Source organism: Bos javanicus, chromosome 26 (assembly GCF_032452875.1).
Source record: "Bos javanicus breed banteng chromosome 26, ARS-OSU_banteng_1.0, whole genome shotgun sequence".
NCBI classification, from domain to species: domain Eukaryota; kingdom Metazoa; phylum Chordata; class Mammalia; order Artiodactyla; family Bovidae; genus Bos; species Bos javanicus.
The window spans coordinates 19,578,095-19,600,548 of record NC_083893.1 but is presented as its reverse complement, the minus strand read 5'-3'; the positions used below and the strand labels follow the sequence as shown (position 1 = coordinate 19,600,548).

Here is a 22,454-nt window from a genome sequence, read left to right as displayed (position 1 = left end):
CTGGACTTAGTCTTCAGAGTAAGAATTCTCAGAGAGTCACACAAAGCCGGATGGACTTGTTTTGGTTGAATGTTAACAGTGTAGCGTCAGCACAACTTGATGTTTCACTTAAGCCATCTAGCAGAACCAGGGACACTGCCACCCTGAGGAGTGCCAACTGTTGCTATTTTAGTATAGGGCACCTGGACTTTAGTCTGTCTTTCTTATTTGTTTTTTCATTTATTGTAGAGGTAGAAGGAGGTTGACTACAAGGTTTTTGCCAGGGAAGTGAACTGGAGATGAAATTTTTGTGACACACTCACTGCAGAAGGCAATGGCACACCATTCCAGTACTCTTGCCTGGAAAATCCCATGGACGGAGGAGCCTGGTGGACTGCCATCTATGGGGTCGCTGAGGGTTGGACACGACTGAGCGACTTCACTTTCACTTTTCACTTTCATGCATTGGAGAAGGAAATGGCAACCCACTCTAGTACTCTTGCCTGGAGAATCCCATGGACGGAGGAGCCTGGTAGGCTGCAGTCCATGGGGTCATGAAGAGTAGAACACGGTTGAGCAACTTTACTTTCACTTTTCACTTTCACCCATTGGAGAAGGAAATGGCAACCTATTCCAGTGTTCTTGCCTGGAGAATCCCAGGGACAGGGGAGCCTGGTGGGCTGCCGTCTATGGGTCGCACAGGGTCGGACACGACTGAAGTGACTTAGCAGCACTGCACTAAGTCTGACTTTTTGTGGTTGGTGTTCTCTTATTTAAAGATGTGGAAACCTTTCAAAATGTTTGAATAGTCTTGCAAACCTCTCACATACCTTCATTATTTTAAAGTGGGAGTAAGGATGGTATGGAAGGGATGTTAAATTACTTTCCCTATGGAGGAAACAAAGTAAGCTTTTCCCCATTAACCAATTCATGTTATGGATTCCTATCAGTTCCTATAGAGCAATAAATGCAGTTTCAATGGACAAAGGCTGAAAAAAATCACAGTATTAGCCCACAAATGGACGTAAAAATAAAGAGGATAAGATGTTTATTTTTGTTTGAAAAGTATGCAGGATCCAAACTTTTTTGAATGTAAAAGCTCAAGTGAACCCTGGGTTGCTGTTTCTCAGGCAACAGAGACCTCTGGCTAGAGAAATATATTTGTAATCTCCTGCTTGAGATTTTACCTGATTCTTATTTTATTTTTATTCCAGTTGCTACATTGATGGCCGGGTGGTCAAGGTGATGGACTTCCTGAAAACTCGCCTGTTAGACACACTCTCTGACCAGATTAGGAAAATTCAGAAAGTGAGTAAAAATCTCTGGGGAAGAAGAGGAGAGAGTTTGGGAGTAAGGCAAGGAAAGGTCACAGGGTTCCAGCTAGATGGTAGCACTGTGGATAGTACAGTCTAGACTTGCATGGCCACGAGCTACCTCTCACAGTTGATGATTGTTATTTATTGTTTTTAGATTGAGAAGGATTTGAATGTGCCATATCCAGGTTTAAACGCTCCTATATTTAATAACAAATACTTTGTAATAGTTTGCTTCTAAATTGTGAGTTTCTTAAGGGAAGGATAGGTTTACTTTCTTTTTGTAAGAGTTTATTTTGGATTAGTTTAAGGAGAGGATGATTACATTCATTTAATGGAATTGTGGTCTAGGGTATTGGCAATTTTCAGCCACATGTACAGTACTCCTAGGCATCTTAGAATCAGCCAAGTAACATCTTACTTTTGTAGACATAGATTAAGCAATCACATGTAGGTCATATTAGCAAGAAACCTGTGGTCAGTAGTTCTCAAACTTGAGTAAAATGAAAATCACTAGAGGCTGCTTGTAAAATTTCCACTCTCACTTCTGATGTTTTGACTTAGTGTGTCTGGAATGGATCCCAGACATCTCTGCCTTTTAATAGTCATCTGTCAAGTAATTCTACCCAATGCAGATCACATTTTGCAATACACTAAATTAGTTAAGTCTGAATTGTGAGGATCTTATGTCTACAATTTCCATCTGCCTCTACAAAATAGTATCTCATCTTTCTTTAGTTTCCTAGTCAGGTACTTTTCCAGGGAAAAGTGAAGGTGAAAGTCACTGAGTCATGTCCGACTCTTTGCAACCTCAAGGACTATACAGTCCATGAAATTCTCCAGGGGAAAATACTGGTGTGGGTAGCCTTTCCCTTCTCCAGGGGATCTTCCCAACCCAAAGATCGAAACCAGGTCTCCTGCATTGCAGGTGGATTCTTTACCAGCTGAGCCACAAGGGAAGCCCTTTCCAGGGAATGGAGACCTTTTAAACATTCAACTTCCTCTTGGGCAAATTAAATACATCTTTGCAAAAAAAAAAACAAACAGGTAGGCCCCCACTAATATGGGATGAATGGGGGAAGTTCCCTGGTAGTCCAGTGGTTAGGAATCCATGCTTTCAGTACCAAGGTTTTGGGTTCAATCCCCAGCCATGGCATGGCCAAAATATATATATATATATACGGGATGAATGAATAAATGAATGGGTAAATAAACAAATGGCTCATTATAAAATTAGTTGTGTAAGAAAATACTATTTGGAGCAATCATAGAAAAGCACTTAATGTCTTACTCAGATTATAAATAACCCTTTGAGTCTTTAGAAGCTGTGAGGCCTCAGGACTTCTGGATTTCTACATCCCAGTCTGATCCCTCTGGGGATCAGGTGTGTTGACCAGCACCCTTATCTGTCACTGTCTCCTACTAGGCAACGCCTAGGAGAACTAAATGATTTGAAATGTCTGTCAGTCTCTGCTTGACATTCACTTAGTTTTTAATATTTAACTAATATTTACTGTGCTTTTAACAAGTAGCAGGCATAGTGCCAGCTGCTGCGGATACAAAATCGAATGAGACATGGTCTTTGTCCTTGAGGAACTTTACAGTTTCAAGGTTTAATACTTACTTTGAGCAAGCTGAAAAACATATTACCTAATGGAGTAGAATGTCAACCTTTTAAACTCTAGAGTTTTCTAACAACATTATGCTAATCCAGTATTAGTCTCTAAAAAGAGGGGAGGACATTTCTTTCATTTATTCACTTGTTCCTTCTTTCATTCAATGGATATTTACTGTTTACTGTGTTCCAGCTACTATTCTAAGTTTTTGTATTACAATAGTGTTCAACATAACAAGTCCCTGTAGTTTTGGTTTTTCCAGCTTTGAGTCTAGCAACCTGATCAAAGGATTATCACTGGAAGTAAAATGATTCAGTGGTGTCATGGCACTGTGAGTGAAGGTTCTAACTGTGTTCATGTAATTCTTTAAGTATAACTAGGTCAAAACCAAGACAAATGAGTTAGGAGTTAGATTCTCCTCTTTCTCCCCACAACTTAGTACTCTCCATCACTGAATATTCCTTCACCATCACAGAATGTCCAGAGACTGAAATAAGAGGCTAAACTCACTTCCTGATTTGTCCAGGCAAGGCTGAAGAAACTTAAGGAAAAGGTCTCAAATTCTGGGCACAATTGAAATTCAGATCTTTAAAAACACGTCTGATGCACACAGAAAAGGAGAGCCAAGTGTGATTGCAGAAAGGAGCAGTGGAGCCTCGAAGAGAAATGGCCTATGTATACAGAAGGCACCTGGCAGGGGGTAGATAGAATTAGCAGTAGGGCCTGGAGCCACCTTTTGGCTCTGGCAAATACAAAATGCTCAGCGGTCCCCTCAGGCTTACATTTCTGTTCTGGTTATGTCTTGCTGTGCAATAAATTATCCCAAAACTTAGTGACTTAAAACAATCATTTATTATGACCATGAATTCTATGGGTCAGGAATTCCCATAGGATGGCTTTTCTTTGCTCCATTAGTTTCAGCTGGAAAACATGAAGGCTAGGCTAATTCAAAGGCCAGTGACTGGAATCATCAGAAAGCTCATTCACTCTGAAAGTTGATGTCAGTTGTCAACTATCACCTTTGTGGGGCTGATAACCAGAATACCTCTCCTTGTAGCCTTGGACTTCCTCTCGAGGTTTTAAAGTCAGATGCCCAAGAGAGCGAGTCAGGTGGAAGCTCTATTAACTTTTCTACCTATCCTTAGAAGTCACAGGGCATTGCTTCAACCATAGTCAACTCATTAAGACAGTCACCAAGACCCTTAGGGATTTAAGAGAAGAGGAAGTAAACCTTCTTGATAAGGGAGTGACGAGGTTCTGGAAGGGCATATAAGACCAGAAACATTTTTTCAGTCACTTTGGGAAAATACTGTCTGTCAAAGTTTCATCCTCCTTGTTTTATTTAGTAGCCCATTCAGTTCTCTCTCTGACTGGTTTTCTTTTTCCAAATCTCTTTTATAAAGCTCTTGCCAGAGATTGTCTTAAATGGGTATCTGCTAGGGTCACTGCTAGATCACAGATTCATTGAGGTTTGACTCATAGGATAGACCTTCTACTGGCTACAGTAACCTGGACCCAGTTGTTAGGGCCTTGAGAAGGGGAGTCTCTCACCACAGCAAAGGATATACTAGGTAGTGGCCTGATTTGGGGAGATGAAGGCTAGGAGACCAGAGAAGAGTCATCAAGATTTGTCAGTTGAAAAGTTACTTTGGCTGTTCCTGAAATCCCCTGTGGGTGGAATGGGGGTTTGGGAAATTTGATACTAGGGTACAGTCTGGGGCAGAGTGATCAAAGTTCTTTGCTGTGAGCCCCCCCAGTCAGCTTGGAGATGGACCAAGTAAACATTTTATTAGGTATATACATGGAACTCTCATCCAAAAGCTAGAAATGCAATCTCTGTTTCTTTTTTATTTTTAGAAGTTCAGAGAAATCTTAATGATCTCTCCTTAGGTCCTAGTAGTGGGAAAAGGGTAGATTTCCTACCCAAACAAATTCATGCAAGATTGGTTTATATAAGACAGTGGTGAGGCTGTTTGAAGAAGAGATAGGAGACAGGATTTGAAGTCTAGTGGCTTGGGTTTTATGACCCTCAGCCATTCACTTAACCTTTCTGATTTTCTTTCTTCACCTGTAAAATGAGATTGCTAAGAACAGAGCTCTCTCTATCTGTATCTGTGTGTTCTGCATCTATGGATTCAACCAAACACTGATTGAAAATATTCCAGAAAAAAAGCACTTTAGAAGGTTAAAAAAAGCAAAACTTGAATTTGCCAGGTACTGGCAACTATTTACCTAGCATTTTCATTGTATTAGGTATTATAAGTAATCTAGAGATGATTTACAGAGAAGGCAATGGCACCCCACTCCAGTACTCTTGCCTGGAAAATCCCATGGATGGAGGAGCCTGGTAGGCTGCAGTCCACGGGGTCGCTAGAGTCGGACACGACTGAGCGACTTCCCTTTCGGTTTTCACTTTCATGCATTGGAGAAGCAAATGGCAACCCACTCCAGTGTTCTTGCCTGGATAATCCCAGGGACGGGGGAGCCTGGTGGGCTGCCGTCTATGGGGTCGCACAGAGTCGGACACGACTGATGTGACTTAGCAGCAGCAGCAGAGATGATTTAAAGTACAATACATGGAAGAATGTGCCTGGGTTATACTATAAACACTACAGCGTTTTGTATATGGGCCTTAAGCAACTGCAGACTTTGATATCCACACCAGTTCCTGGAACTAGTACTTGGTAGTAACCATTGTATATCCTCCTTCCCTCTTAAGGAGATTAGGAAGATCACATGAGACTCTGATTTGTTCATTGCTAGTGAATGGTAGTTCTTATTGCCATAATTATTGTTGTTTCAGTTATTATGGTTGTTTTTTAATAACAATTCATTTTACTGGAGAAGCTTCATGTTACCTTTATTCTCAACTTGTTCTTTGCTTTCTTCCTCTTTCCTCTTTCTTTGAACCCTGGAGAATAGATAGGTGATATTTTTGGCACCTGAAAGACAATGACTCAATTGCTAAAAACAGCTGTGGTTTCCAAATTTGGACTGCCACTTAAGAATGTTTAGTTTTCTGAGCAGTGGGTGAATTCTGGTTATATGAAAATCTACATGATGCATTTGAAAACCAAACAGAGACAGTGTTTGGACAACCCACTCATCTGGGTGATTCACACACTCGCTCCTTTCGATTAGAATGAGAATAATTGTCTGTACTTTGAGAGATGAGGGAAAGAGTTGAGAATCTCACAATGCAGCCAATAGTCCGATGGGAAAGTGAGAGATGTTTAGGATACAGTGCAGATGGTATAGTGTGGATAGCTGGGCAGACTCCAAAACAATAACATAAGAACCAAGATGAACCATTTTGGCTCAAGTCACTTGGACTCTATGATTTGTATCTTCATTTCCTAGAGGAATCAGAGGAGGAAATAACACTTTTTGATATTATTTTCAGCAATTCAATAAGCACAGGAAGGAGTTGGTGAAATCCCAGTCATAAGGGAAGTATTTTCAAAAATACTGTCCTTATGATTGTATTTTGAATACTAAATAAACTGAACAATTGGCTTCCCTACTATTTGAATATTTCCTTCCCTCCTCCCTTCCTTCTTTCTTCCTTCATTTATAAACTATAACATTCTTGTGTATTCCAAACTCCTGAGGATAAAACAATGAGCAAGAAGGATATGGTGGTTATACTCACAGACTTTATGGTCTAGTGGGAAAATAGTTAATGAAACAAACAATGATAGTAAGATGCAATGACTCACATAACAGTGGAATTCAGGGTGCTTCAGGAGCCCATGGTGGGATATATCTACTGTAGTTTGTAAAGGAAGGGAAATTTCAGATATTAGGGAAGCCAATATTTTTTGTTAATATCATCATATTTATGATTGCTTATAATAATAAAGAGTAATTCTTTTGAAATCTTAATAGATACAGTAACATTATAGCACTTTTTCCAATATATCTTAGTGGCAGGATCATGGACATAGGTAAGGCAGAGAAGTATTTAATCCTTTGGAAGTAATGAACAGATTAAAAAGGAAACTTTTTTCTTAATCAATCTCTGGTTTACCTACTAGTTATATCAAAGTATATCAAAGGGGAAGAGAGTAGAAGAATAACAGTTACTCTTAAAGGTCATAGAATAACTGGATGCACAATTAAAGGAAAATGAGGACAATGACAATGTTAACCTTCTCTAATGAAGAAAACTGAAAATGAAAACACACTAGTTGGTTAAGAATAGTTGTATTACCACTGGAAAAAAATCAGTGTTTGATTGATTAATGTATTGATTGATTCATTCAATAATCTATATATATTTGCTCAGTTCAGTTCAGTTCAATTGCTCAGTCATGTCCAACTCTTTGCAACCCCATGGACTGCAGCAAGCCAGGCCTCCCTGTCTATCACCAAGTCCCGGAGTTTACTCAAACTCATGCCCATTGAGTTCATGATGCCATCCAACCATCTCATCCTCTGTTGTCCCCTTCTCCCACCTTCAATCTTTCCCAGCATCAGGGTCTTTTCAAATGAGTCAGTTCTTCACATCAGGTAGCCAAAGAATTGGAGTTTCAGCTTCACATCAGTCCTTCCAATGAATATTCAGAACTGATTTCCTTTAGGATGGACTGGTTGGATCTCCTTGCAGTCCAAGGGACTCTTGAGAGTCTTTTCCAACACCACAGTTCAAAAGCATCAATTCTTTGGTGTTCAGCTTCCTTTATAGTCCAACTCTCACATCCATACATGACTATTGGAAAAACCATAGCCTTGACTAGATGGATTTTTGTTGGCAAAGTAATATCTCTGCTTTTTAATATGCTGTCTAGGTTGGTCATAACTTTTCTTCCAAGGAGTAAGCGTCTTTTAATTTGCTCAGTCATGACCATTTCCATCTCCAGGGCATCTTCTCAACTCAGGGATCCAACCTGAGTCTCCCGTATTGCAAGCAGATTCTTTACTGTCTGAGCCACCAGGAAAGCCCATGTTGAATGCTTGTTTCAATGTGCCAGTGCCTACTACGGTGCCTATCACTTAGCAGGCTCTCAGTCAATATTAGAGGGAGACACGGAAGGGAAGGTGAATGAACAGAGTAGAATAGTGGTAGAAGTGTGGAAGAAGCAAAGTAAATCTTTTTCTCATCTCATTCGGATGTGCTATCTCTGCCATTCAAACCCAAAAGAATCTAATTCACTACTGATTTTGTAGCATAGTGTTGAATAGACAGAAATTGATTTAGGCAACCATAGTGGACTATGAGGCTTCCCAGGAGGTGCCAGTGGTAAAGAACCCGCCTGCCAATGCAGGAAATGCAAGAGACATGGATTTGATCCCTGGATCAGGAAGATTCCCTGGAGGAGGGCATGGCAACCCATTCCAGTATTCTTGCTCGGAGAATCCCACGGACAGAGGAGCCTGGTAGGCTACAGTCTATAGGGTCACAAAGAGCTGGACATGACTGAAGTGACTTAACACACACAGCACACAAATGGGCTATGCCTATATGTAGGCATAGTAGGAGAGTTTCCTCTGGGTATGTCTTTAAGGGTGAAACAAAGGTCTCTTTGTGGCTCTGAGTAACATTTTAGTCAGTTTGCTAATGCCAGATATTTTACTTTAGAAAAATATTTTTTGATTCTACTTTAGCGGGAGAAGCGACTTCACTTTCCCTTTTCACTTTCATGCATTGGAGGAGAAAATGGCAGCCCACTGCAGTGTTCTTGCCTGGAGAATCCCAGGGACGGGGGAACCTGGTAGGCTGCCGTCTATGGGGTTGCACAGAGTCAGACACGACTGAAGCAACTTAACAGTAGTAGCAGAATGTAAATAACCCAAGGAGAGGTAAACTATACTGATTTAAAGTCACACTAAGGCCTTAATATAAAATAGATGATCCTTTTCCAAAAGCAAGGTTATTTCCTCTGTGATAATTTTATTTTACTAAAATATTTTATTGAAATATAGTTGAGTTACCATGTTGTGTTAATTATTGCTGTACAGCAAAGTGACTCAGTTATACATATATACATTCTTTTTCATATTCTTCTCCATTATGGTTTATCACAGGAAATTGAATAGTTCCTTGTGCTATACAGTAGGGCCTTGCTGTTAATGCATTCTGTAAATAGCGGTATGCATCTGCTAATCCCAAACCCCCAGTGAATCTGTCTCCCAGCCTCCGCCCCTTCACAGCCACCAGTCTATTTTCTCTGTCTATGTTTTTGCTTCTGGTTTACAGTAGGTTCACCTGTGTCATGTTTTAGATTCCACCTAGAAGTGATATCATATGGTATTTGTCCTTCCCAAGAGCAGGTTTGGATAGAGGGAAAGAGAAACACAGGCCAAGGGAGAACTCAAGAGACAGAGGACCCTGAACACAAACTGTGCCACACTGATACCTTAGGTGACATCCAGGTGTGATTCTAACTTTTATGGGGCTGGCAACTTATACAATGGGGACCACTTTAAGAAAAAGAAAGCAAAACAAATTTGCATGTTTTAGAAATATATCTGACCATATGAACAAATTACTAGGGCCCTTCCCAAGACATTAACAGAGGCCTGGGGAAATGGGGAGCTAAAGTTGATGAGCTTCACAGTAAATTGTTGTCTGTGACTCCACTTGACTATGCATCTGAAAATGGGAGAATATGACCCAGTGGAACTTTTGGCTCTTCTCTTTCAGATATAAGACACTGATGATAAATAGGGGAATCTAGCTGGAAAGATATGTTTACCACAAAAAAAAGCTCCAAAGTTTTGCTCAGTGTCATTCTGTGAACTATATTTCCTTGATTCTTAAACTCAAACAATGATAGAATTCCAGCTAAGCTATTTAAAATCCGAAAACATGATGCTGTTAACGTGCTATACTCAATATGCCAGCAAATTTGGAAAACTCATCAGTAGCCATAGGACTGAAAAAGGTCAGTTTTCAAAGAAAGGCAATGCCAAAGAATGTTCAAACTGCCATACAATAGCATTTATTTCACATGCTAGCAAAGTAATGCTCAAAATCCTTCAAGCTACACTTCAACAGTATCTGAACCAAGAACTGCCAAATGTAAAAGCTGGGTTTAGAAAAGGTAGAGGAACAAGGAACAAATTGCCAGCATCCATAGGCTTTCCTGGTGGCTCAGATGGCAAAGAATCTACCTGCATGCAGAAGACCCAAGTTCAATCTCTTGGTCAGGAAGATCCCCTGGAGAAGGGAATGACAACCCACTCCAGTATTCTTGCCTGGAGAATTCCATGGACAGAGGAGCCTGTCAGGCTACAGTCCATGGGGTTACAATGAGTTGGACATGACTAAATAACTAACGTTGGATCATAGAAAAAGCAAGAGAATTTAAAAAATAAACATCTACTTCTGCTTCACTCATTATGTGAAAGGCTTTGACTGTGTGGAACACAACAAACTGTAGAAAATTCTTAAAGAGATGGGACTACCAGACCACCTTACCTAACTCCTGAGAAACCTGTGTGCAGGTCAAGAAGCAACAGTTAGAACCAGACATAGAACAACAGACTGATTCAAAATTGGGAAAGGAGTATGACAAGGCTGTATATGTCACCCTGCTTATTTGGCTTCTATGCACAGTACATCATGTGAAATAGTGGGCTGAATGAATCACAAGCTGGAATCAAGATTTCTGGGAGGAGTATCAACAACCTCAGATATACAGATGATACCATTCTAATGGCAGAAAGCAAAGAGGAACTAAAGAGCTTCCTGAGGAGAGTGGAAAAGAAGAGTGAAAAAGCTGGCTTAAAACTCAGTATTCAAAAAACTAACAACATGGCAACCATCACTTCATGGCAAATAGATGGGGAAAAGTGGAAACAGTGACAGACTTTATTTTCTTGGGCTCCAAAATCACTGCAGACAGTGACTGCAGCCATGAAATTAAAAGGCACTTGCTCCTTGGAAGAAAAGCTATGACAAACCTAGACAGCATATTAAAAGACAGAGCCATCAATTTGCCAACAAAAGTCCCTAGAGTCAAAGCTGTGGTTTTTCCGATGTCATGTATGGATGTGAGAGTTGTACCATAAAGAAGGCTGAGTGCCAAAGAATTGATGCTTTCAAATTGTGATGCTGTGGAGACTCTGGAGAGTCCCTTAGACTGCAAGGAGATCAAATCAGTCAATCCGAAAGGAAATCAACCCTGAATATTCATTGGAAGGACTGATGCTGAAGTTGAAGCTTCTATACTTTGGCCACCTGATGCAAAGAGCCAACTCATTGGGAAAAACCCTGGTTCTGGGAAAGACTAAGGACAAGAAGAGAAGGGGACGACAGAGGATGAGACAGTTGGATGGCATCACTGACTCCATGACATGAGTTTAAGCAAACTCCAGAAGGTAGTGAAGGACACGGAAGCCTGGCGTCCTGCCATCCATGGGGTTGCAAAGAGTTGGACATGACTTAGTGACTGAACAATAACAGCAACCTTAAATTTAATAATAGCTGGAGGGAGAGAGTAAACAGCTGGCTAGTTTCTTTTGATGGAAAACATTCTTATTTCAAAACCATTTGATGCATTTTTAAATGCATCAACTTACAGAACTATAGTAATTGTATTACCTTTTAGGTTACAAATTCCATCCACTGAGTGCATCAAATATTACCAATCTATTGAAGAAACCAGTAAGTTTTTTGAAGGCCACACTTGCTAAGTAGTAAAATTGGAACTCCTAATTCCAAGGCCCACACTGTATCCAATACACCATTCTGAATCTCCCATGCATGTTGACCATTAATTTTGTAACCCATGTAATATTTATATTCCTGACCACCCAGGATTAGGAAACCTTTTTAAAAAGAATACTGAATGTTCTTGGTGAGAGAATATCAAATTGACCTCAGTCAGTTGATATAATCTGAGGTGGGTGTTCTAGAAGTGAGGGCTGAATGAAAGTTGGGTGCTACAATATTAGGTGATATATAATATTATCACAATATTAGAGAGTGGAAGAGGACAAGGATTTCCAGGGAGTGATTTGCATTCATTCACTGGACTCCATTCATATGTTTCATGTACATGGTTTTTGGCCAGCATATAGTGAGGTCCTGTTGTGTGGAAGGCAATGAGTATATTAAGGACATATCGGAGGACTAGCCCTCAGAACAAATTGCTCCTTAAACAAAAATCTTCTTCATGAGGAAAAGGCAGCTTGGGGTGACCGTCTAACATTTCCACATGGAAGTGGGGAGATTACAGGGTTTGTCCTGAGCAAGAGGAACTTACCTCTGAGGCCGCTGAAACTTAGGACTTGTCAGTAGGTAGACAGTCCAGTAAGCCTGAGGGGTTGGTTAGTCACAGAAAAGGACTGGAGATGGGAAGAAGAGTAATTTATGTGCAGGTAGCTGCTGTCCAGTCTTTCCCTCCACCAAGCGCTTATTCTTGAACATAGTCATTGCTTTGGTACTGTGAAACTTTCTTCCTCATTTTCTTGCCTATGCTCATAATTTCCTTGTCTCCTCTGTGACTTTCCTTTTTGTGTATTTTCTTATTTTAATTTTATGTTTAGTTGCAATTACACTCAGTTGCTTTTCTGCGGTTTGAGATAACAAGAGCAGAGAATGCAATTTTAAATCCTAAAAATGACACAGAAACAGAAGCCACAAATTAAAAATTGATCTGATACCGAAAGAAAATGGGCAAATACGGCACTCCGGAACAGGGAGATGATAAAAAGAATTATACAGAAAAAAATTAATGAAACTGACAGGAAGTACATTAGACAGAAGAAATAAATCAGAAAGAATGTGATGAGATATTGGAATCACTGAGCTCAGAATAGCTCAGCTTGTCTTACCTGAGAAGAACATATTAAATATGGAGGCAGTTTAGTGAACTAGAAGCTTCTAGCTCTTCTCAAACAACAAAATTCAATTAGAAAGTGAACAGAGTTCTGAGCTGAAACTGTGAAAATTTAATGTTTGTTCTTATGATTCTGAAATTATTAGTTATATTTTTTGATACTCAGCCTTTCCATTGGTAAAATATTACCTCTCTCATTTATTAACAAGTAAACTACTTCATTGTCTCATTATTTAACAAGTATTTAATAAGCAAAGTGACTGACAAAAATTCTATAAGGCATGCAAAATGGGAAAAAATATGGCTTTCTCAAGCTGCTTATAGTGTAGGAGGCTAGGCGAACAAAAATTTACAACTCAGTATAATAAGGTCAAGAATAGTGATAGATTCAAAGAACTTTGGAGGCCAGAGGAGAGAATTAATATCCTGAAGTTTTGAGAGAAGTTTCACAAATGAGATCACATTAGAAATAAGCCATGAAAAAAACAATGTCTCAGACAACATGGGTGAGGAATGAGTAAAGGAGAAAGTGATCAGTGAAATCCTAAAAGAAGATCATGTAGTTGAAAAACAGTGAGTCCATTGTGTTGTGAACCTCAGGTCTTGTGGGGAGGGAGAGGAGGAGGCAGCTAAGGGATGGTTATGAAGGGTCTTAGATGCCAAGTTAAATAAAGCAGTTGGCGTCATATCCCATAGATCAGTGGTTCCCATCACCATTTCACCATGTTTAACATGCTTTCGGACCATCTGACCTGCTTCTTGAGAAACCTGTATGCAGGTCAGGAAGCAACAGTTAGAACTGGACATGGAACAACAGACTGGTTCCAAATAGGAAAAGGAATATGTCAAGGCTGTATATTGTCACCCTGTTTATCTAACTTATATGCAGAGTACCGGAGAAGGCAATGGCACCCCACTCCAGTACTCTTGCCTGGAAAAATCCCATGGATGGAGGAGCCTGGTAGGCTGTAGTCCATGGGGTCGCTAAGAGTCAGACACGACTGAGCGACTTCCCTTTCGCTTTTCACTTTCATGCATTGGGGAAGGAAATGGTAACCCACTCCAGTGTTCTTGCCTGGAGAATCCCAGGGACAGGGGAGCCTGGTGGCCTGACATCAATGGGGTCGCACAGAGTCAGACACGACTGAAGCGACTTAGCAGCAGCAGCAGCAGCAGCATGCAGAGTACATCATGAGAAACGCTGGGCTGGAAGAAGCACAAGCTGGAATCAAGATTGCCAGGAGAAATATCAATAACCTCAGATATGCAGATGACACCACCCTTATGGCAGAAAGTGAAGAAGAACTAAAGAGCCTCTTGATGAAAGTGAAAGAGGAGAGTGAAAAAGTTGGCTTAAAGCTCAACATTCAGAAAACTAAGATCACGGCATCTGGTCCCATCACTTCATGGCAAATAGATGGGGAAACACTGGAAACAGTGTCAGACTTTATTTTTCTGGGCTCCAAAATCACTGCAGATGGTGACTGCAGCCATGAAATTAAAAGACTCTTACTCCTTGGAAGGAAAGTTATGACCAACCTAGACAGCATATTCAAAAGCAGAGACATTACTTTGTCAACAAAGGTCCATCTAGTCAAGGCTATGGTTTTTCCAGTGGTCATGTATGGATGTGAAAGTTGGACTATAAAGAAAGCTGAGCACCAAAGAATTGATGCTTTTGAACTGTGGTGTTGGAGAAGACTCTTGCGAGTCCCTTGGGCTGCGAGGAGATCCAACCAGTCCATCCTAAAGGAAATCAGTCCTGGGTGTTCATTGGAAGGACTGATGTTGAAGCTGAAACTCCAATACTTTGGCCACCTGATGTGAAGAGCTGACTCATTTGAAAAGACCCTGATGCTGGGAAAGATTGAGGGCAGGAGGATAAGGGGACGACAGAGGTTGAGATGGTTGGATGGCATCACCGACTCAATGGACATGGGTTTGGATGGACTCCAGGAGTTGGTGATGGACAGGGAGGCCTGGCGTGCTGTGATTCATGGGGTTGCAAGGAGTTGGACACAACTGAGCGACTAAACTGAACTGAATATGCTTTCATGGACAAATGAACAAAATCGACTACAAGCTGTGTGTAGTTTACTGGCTCCTTTGCTTTCTTTCCATGTTAAGGAAGCATTTCATAATTCTGGCTAATGAAAGGAATGTTATTATGATAACCTTGAACCTACTTTATTTTATCAATACTTTTAAGTAAGTCATTCCCCAAATTACTGTTTTAAATATTATCTGAAGCAAGTCACTCATAACATGTCTGCCAACTAGTCACACAGACCACTCCATGAGCACATGATTGAGTTCTGCTGCTGGTAATGAGAAGTCATATAGGTTATGAAGCTAGGGTGAAGCTGGTTAAAAGACAGAAGCAGTGTAGAGGAAAGTCTTGAGAAGGAGGTCTTCCTTGCAGGAAGACCAAGGGAGAAAGGATAAGATCCGGAACTCAGAAGGGGACAGTAAGAAAGGAGAGGGCAGAATGGAATGATTTTGTCCTCATCTAACATAGTAGGTAGCTTAGAGTCAAAAACACACAAGAAGGATGGAAAGAAAAATTGTGACATTATTGAGCTCTCACCTGGACGTTTTATGAATACAATAAGGAATAAAGAGACAGGAGCACCTCCAAGCAGAGCCCTGTCCATGGGTAAGGAAAGTTTAAGAAGTTCCCTAAAGCTATTCAGCTCCTTCTAACCAGTGACATAGGGGACCTGGTTGCTTAAAGAACCACTGCTTTTCCTAAAGTCCTAGGGAAGGTTGATTTCCAACTATATGAGATGCTGGAATTAATGGACTCCAGCTTCCTTTGGAGGGTGGGCCTCTTGCCAGGCCTGATTAGCCCAGCTGGCCTGTCCACTATTCCTGTTTTATTGCTTCCTTTCTCATTAAGGAAGGTGTTGGGTTTGGATAACCATAAACAACATGTCTGCTGCTACAAGGCTACCACCACTTGCATAGCCAGTGGCTGAAACCAGGCTCTCAGGAGTCTTTTTTAAAGACAAATCACAGTTTTGGAGAGACAGGAAAGGGAAGCCCAGGTTTGAAAATGTGCTACAGAAATGGTTATTTTCCTATTTTTAACTGTTTCCTTTTAAAAAAAATTTCAAAGTGGTAGGGAAAATAAAACTTTTTAAAAAGTCAAAGCTATTTTTCTCTCTCACCTCTCCTTTTTCAATATAGCCATACGAAACAGTCCTGATGTCCTCAACCCCTGAAATGAGAGGGAGGGAGCTGGAGGGTTTCCCTTCACACCACCCTGCCCCCAGCAGGCTGAAGGATTCTGAGCAGCCACTGGCAACCTGCTGAGCTGTCCTGTGGGTGCTTCAAAGCTCCCTTGTCCACATGGGCCTAAGAGCTGAAGTCTGTGGGGGATAAAAAAACTGCTGAAGGGAGCCAACCATTCAACTCCCCTCTCCCTTCACTTCAATAATCTCGGCATTTGGGCATTTGTACTTCTCCCTCCCCAGACAATGTGTTCCTTAAAATAACCTTCGTTGGCACATCATTTTTCACCAGGAACTGTACCCTTGCTCTTTGCAGTCCTGCAATTTTCTCTCTTCTAGCACAGGGGGAATCATATTTACTCAGAAAACCGCAGTGTTGAACTATAGCCCTCAGTTTCTTAGAGTTTCACTTTCTAAGGGAATTTTGCAGCTGGTTCCATCTGTTTTTCCTGATTTTTTTCCTCTCCTCTTCTGCCCATACTAATTTCCTCTCTAGGCCCAACCAGCACCCAACCTCAGTACCTCCCCCACACATGACTATGATAACCTCTTCTTGTCTCACAGTAGACACAATATTCATTAAGCCTCTCACCATGTCCCAAACAGTAAATGTTCAGAAAATCCTTGCTGACTCATACCAACTACTCCCAGAACCTCTAACACAGATACTTTCTAGGAATTTCTCTGCCATATAACATTTCATATAACTGGCTTGGTTTTGTATCAAAGCACACTCTCCCTGTGTTTTTTGTTGTTGTTGTTCATGTATTAATAGCTTCTCTAGAAAATGACAAGAATTGCTCCTGTGCTGAGTGGATAAACAAACTACTCTGAATGCTAATTACATTAACGTGAGCTACCCATGTAGATTTTAAATTCTAAATAGACCTTTCCCTACTACTTAGCACACATCTGGCCTATTACCTACCACCACAAACATATCCAAATAAAAGCAACCAATTCTAATGTTAGATTGCCAATCACAATCTCATGTAGTTTGGACAAAGAGAGTGATCTAGGTAACATTTGCTTTACTTTAAGAGCCTATCATTTGCCAGACACCTTTCCAAGTGCTTTACAAATATTAGGTCACAAATATTTTTAAAAATGCACATTTATTATTCTAATTTTACAGCTAAGGAAATTAAGGCACAGCAAGGTCAACAGTGCGTCAATGATGAAACCAGGATTCACACCCAGGCAATGTGTGTGCAGACCACTAACTGCTAATCAATTCTACCTCACTAATTATAAGAAGTGTTAGATTGTCTCCTTCCAAATCTTCCTGCAAGTCAGAAGAGAATTCAAATGATGTGTATTTACACAGTGTCTGTGTCCTTGATGAGTCCTGTGTACACAGCAATTTATAAATCCATCCATTTTCTGGAATCAAGTCCTCATTTAATGGAGCTTAACTAAAGTCCTTATATAAAGGTGCTAGAGGGATCTTTCCTGACCTTCATCTAAAACATCAACCTTCCTCTCCTTCCAAGGCACTTTCTGTCAGATTAATCGATTTTATTTTCCTCCTAGCACTTCCTATTTCTAAATTTATGTTTGTGTGTCTATTGTCAGTCTCTTCCCCTTGACTAAAATATGAGCTGATGAGAGCAGAGACTTGTGTTTCATTCACTGTTTGCCCCTAGAATTCTGCTTGGCATATAGTAGGTGCTCAATAAATATTTACTGAATGAATGAATAAATCCATTTGATAATGCCTTCATGTTTTTGCATAGACAGCCTTAGCCCTTCTTTGGTAGTGATGGTGGTCTAGTCGCCAAGTTGTGTCCAACTCTTGCAACCCCATGGACTGCAGCCCGCAAGGCTCCTCTGTCCATGGGATTTCTCAGTCAAGAATACTGGAGTGAGTTGTCATTTCCTTTTTCAGGGCATCTTCCTGACCCAGGGATCAAGCCTGGGTCTCTTACATTTTAAGCAGATTCTTTACTGCAGGCGGTCTCCTACAGTGCAGGCAGATTCTTTACCAACCAAACCACCAGGGAAGCCCAGTATAATTTTAAATATTCCTCTTAACTAATTTCACCTACTCCTGTGGCTTTTTTCTACCATTCCCAATAATTACCTCTAGCCAAGATCTTTATTTTTGAGATGACCAAATCTGGCTTTTTTGTCTCCTGTATTTATGTTATTTTAATTTCCATAATCAAATTTACTCTTGACATTTGGGGAATAGGAGCCAAGGGGACATGCACAAGCATTACAAAATACTGATACATTTTATATTTAGAAAGGACTTACATTTCATCTCCTCCAAATACGTTACTTTATATGTTGGTGAAGAAATTGAAGTCCAAGATAATGATTCTACAAGCGTCTCATGGCCGCTATGTGGTAGAACCCCAGATTTTCAGAATTTATTCCCCTTTCCACATCAGTTATCTACCTATTAGGGTCTACCTCTCCTATTGTTAATGATACATATTACACACTCAGCTCTATTGAGATACAATTCACAAACCATGAGATTCACCATTTAAAAGTTTGAAATTCAGTGGTTTTAGGTATATTCACAAAATTGTGAAACTGTCACTATTTAATTTTAGAACATGTTCATATCCTCCAGAGAAACCCCATACCTGTTTGTAGTCACTCCCCATCTTCCCCCCTCATTCTCTTTCCCTTTTTCCAACCCTAGAAATCCATTAATCTACTTTCTGTCTCTATGGATTTGACTGTTCTGGACATTTCATATAAATGAATATAATATGTGGCCTTTTGTGTCTGGTTTCTTTCACTTAGCTTAATGATTTCAAGGTTCATCATCTTATACTATTTACCTTTTTGTTTTGTTTTTTTTAACAAAACCACTTTTCTCTGACTGCCTTAATAATCTCTATATCTGTCTTCGAACAAAAATTAAACTTTGAATATCCTAGAAGCCAAAGGCAAAAAAGAAGAACAGAAATATATTACTCAGTTCCAGTTAATCTTAAAGGAAACACAAAGTTTATCAAAAGCATGAATGTTTTAAGGGGAATCATTACTGTAGACCTTTACTTTCACAATATGACTCTGTTTTCTAATCATTTAAGGTATTTTTCTTGCTTTCTTATTTATAGTATTTCCAGGTCTCCTTGGGTTGGGCACTCTGAGCAGTGTCAAGAAGAGGGAGAGGACCACCTTCTTCTAGGTGCAAGGGGAAATTCTTCTTTAATCTTTAACAGCATTCCAGTTTGACCTCCACTATTAATTTTCACTGAAGGGTGTTGTAGTCAACTTATGTCCTAGAATATGCACTTGTTCTCCTGTCACAATGTCACTTTGGTTCATTTAGGAGAAAAAAATGATCATTTCTTTGAGTGGACATGAATCAATATTAATGTGTGTGTGTGTGTGTGTATTTGTGTGCCAGCTGTATGGGCTGTATCAACATGAAAAAAACACAGATCATGACCACCTGGGAGCAGAGGATCAGAGGAACTTTAAGAGAATGTATGGTCCTTCTCATTTAGGAACAGTTTTTTAAAATTTCATTATCTCCTTCTGCTTTTGTTGTGTGAACAGGTGGTTAACACATACACCCCAGGAAAGAAGATTTGGCTTGAAGGTGTGGTGACCACCTCAGCTGGAGGCACAAACAATCTATCAGATTCCTATGCTGCAGGATTCTTGTGAGTAGAACTTGTAATTTCACTCCCAAGGGCACTGAGGAAAGGACAGTGAAATTGCTTATTATTCTGCCCTTTGGATGGGGTGGTGGTTCGTTTCCTACTGAAAATTCTTCATCCATTTCTTTGTAAATGTGTTTAAACACTCAACAAACAGTGATTAGGGACTTGTCTAAATAATAAGATCTCAGGTACAGGCATTAGAGCAAGAATAATAATGGTAGTTATTAGTAATAAGGTTAGTAATAAGTAATTAGTAATAAGTAGATAGTAATAGAGTTTTATTTTATGTCTACAGTGCAAAATACAGTACAGACAGCATAAATTTTTTTTCTTGTAATTTTCACTAGAGTCCTGGGAGATAGGTAAGAATAAGAGGGAGGTTTTGCCCTTTAGAAACTTAGACAACTGGAGGAATAGAGATGGAGGGTAAGAAAAGCTATTGGAGATAAGTTTCATCATCATAATTGTAACTGCATAGTGCTTACCATGTGCCGAGGGCATATTTAATAGTGCTTTGTGCATATTTAATGATTTAACAACAGGTGTAGTAGATGCCCTTATTTTATAAGAACCCAGTGAGATAGATGCAATTATTAATTAATGGCAGAGCTTGGACTCAAGTTATAGCAGTCTGCTCCAGAGGCCTACCTTTTTGCCATTAAATTATACCATCTCTCTTCCTTCCTTACATGGTCTGACCACACAAGGGATAGACATGCAGAGGAATCAAGAATTGCTGACTGCGAGTATCAGGAAGGACTTGGTGGAGGAAGAGGCAATTGAGTGGAACATTAAGAAATTTCTCTAATTTCTGTAGGTGAAGGTTGTTGCTGAGGGTAGTGGGGAGCACTCTAAACTGAAGGAACATTATGAGGAGAAATGATTAGCATGAGAAAGCCTCAGTATCTGCAGGGGTTAGTGAAGGTATGACTGTACTAAGCCACTTCATTTGTGTCTGACTCTTTGTGACCTTATGGACCTTAGCCCACCAGGCTCCTCTGTCCATGGGATTCTCCAGGCAAGACTACTGGAGTAGATTGCCATGCCCTCCTCCAGGAGAGCTTCCTGATTCAGGGATCAAACTCGGGTCTGTAATGTCTCCTGCATTGGCAGGCAGGTTCTTGACCACTAATGCCACTTGGGAAACCCAGGTATGATTAGGGACAGAGTTTTACCACCAAATCATAGAAGACCTTGAAAACCAAGGATGCAATATGAGGCCTTATTCTATACTCAGTGGCAAGCCATTGAAGATTACAGAGGAGGAAAGAGGTCCTACAGAGATCTGACCTGTACTGAAAACACTGGGTTTGATAGTTTGTACCAGTTTGGAGAGGCAAGAGATAGGAAAATGAATTTGAAGGCTACTACAGTTATCTGGAGAGCAACTTGAGCAACTTAAGCCAGAAGCACAAGGGCTTCTGCCTGGCCTCCCATTGTCATGAGACAGGGACAAACCACTCGGGGCCACAGACTGACCAGGTGACCTGTTTCTGGTCCAATCTAGTCTGGGGTCCTGGTTTTTCATCTGAACAAAGTTCTCCTAAGAACTGCAGCTCTGCCCTCAACTACACATTTCACTACTAACAGCCACTTCTAATTATACAGCTATAGTTCCTCTCCATTAAGGCAGCTTCTTTATTACATTTGTGGAGGGCAAATCAGGCTGGTCAAGCAAATATCTTTTAAGATGGAATCCTGGCAGATGCAGATGAAGATAATGAGTCAGTGGCTACATGATATGCCTGGGGTCTTCCAGCCCCATGTCCTCACATGGAGCGGCACAGAGAGGTTGTTCAGTGTTGCTGAAGGTTTTCTTTCAAAAATACTCTGCTCAGCAGGTTTCACTGTGACAGTTGGGTTGGCTGCTGGAGGCCCCTTGAATCAGAAGAATATGGCCTTTGCTTAGTGGTCTCAGAACTCAGCTGCAGGGCCTAGCAAGTAGTCCGTTTGTACTGAGTGTTTTCATGAACATTCTTCCCTTAAAGAGTGATGTGAAATGAGAAATAACACAGACCATCATGGAGAGAGCTAGAGAGAGACTTGCCTTTTCACTAGCATCAGCTAAATATCCATAGATCTCCACAGTCACTTTTGTGAACACAGATTAACATCGTTGTTTAGATTTTGGTGTAGTTCAGATGTTCCATGCTTGGTTGACAGATCAAATGAAAAGCAGCTCATTCTGCTCCTGGTCTTCTCTCTTACCTTTTCATCATCCACTGGCTGTAAGCTCTACTGGCAGTACCCAGAAACATGTTCCTTGAGTCCAATTTTCCAAGGGGTATAAATTGCTTCCAGGAGAAAAAAAATGTACAGCATTCTAGGAAGCTCCAGAAGGCTAGCAAGGAGTTGGAAAGAAGGCATTTTACAGCCCTTTTTCAATATATGGCATAAATATAAGCTTACCAGGACACATTCACATGCATGCATAAATTAGAATTCTCTGCTGCCAATATGCAAGGGTAGTTTTCCCAATCAGGACTTTGAGATTCTTTGATGCCCTACCCTTGGCATACTGCTGTGTCTGCAGCACCTACATGTCTGTCATGTAATAGATATTCAATAGTGTTTTGTGGATAGAAAATAATAGCCACAGAAGTATCCTTGGTGAGATGTGTCAATTATCTTGCCACTTTTCACTAATTAAGTATAAAAGGGAGACATGGAACACCATTTATTTCTCCTTCTCAGGAGACTTATTATTACAGAGGAAGATGAAGACAATTCCAGAACTAACCATTCTATTCTGAAAAGCTATGGAGAAGCAGGGGCTCTGGCCATAGTCATTTGTTAATGCCCTAGACTTGGGATGTGCATATAGGATGTGGGTTTAAAGAGGAGAATGAATATTCTTCCCTCTCTCTTTAAAGTTCCTTCAAAAACTACCCAT

The 22,454-nt window shown here is 40.4% G+C and overlaps 1 protein-coding gene across 7 annotated transcripts in view; it reads left to right on the top strand.

Moving 5' to 3' along the window:
- Window positions 1-22,454, top strand: part of HPSE2 (heparanase 2 (inactive)) — a 716,285-nt gene that overhangs the window by 544,598 nt on the left and 149,233 nt on the right. For all 7 annotated transcript variants that reach the window (XR_009733773.1, XR_009733772.1, XR_009733771.1 and 4 more), the window contains exons 7-8: window positions 1,194-1,287; window positions 19,455-19,561. Coding sequence is in view for 3 of the 7 variants with exons in the window: in XM_061403062.1 (XP_061259046.1) it covers window positions 1,194-1,287; window positions 19,455-19,561 (201 nt within the window). In the remaining 4 variants the exon portion in view is untranslated. The remainder of the gene's footprint in view (window positions 1-1,193; window positions 1,288-19,454; window positions 19,562-22,454) is intronic.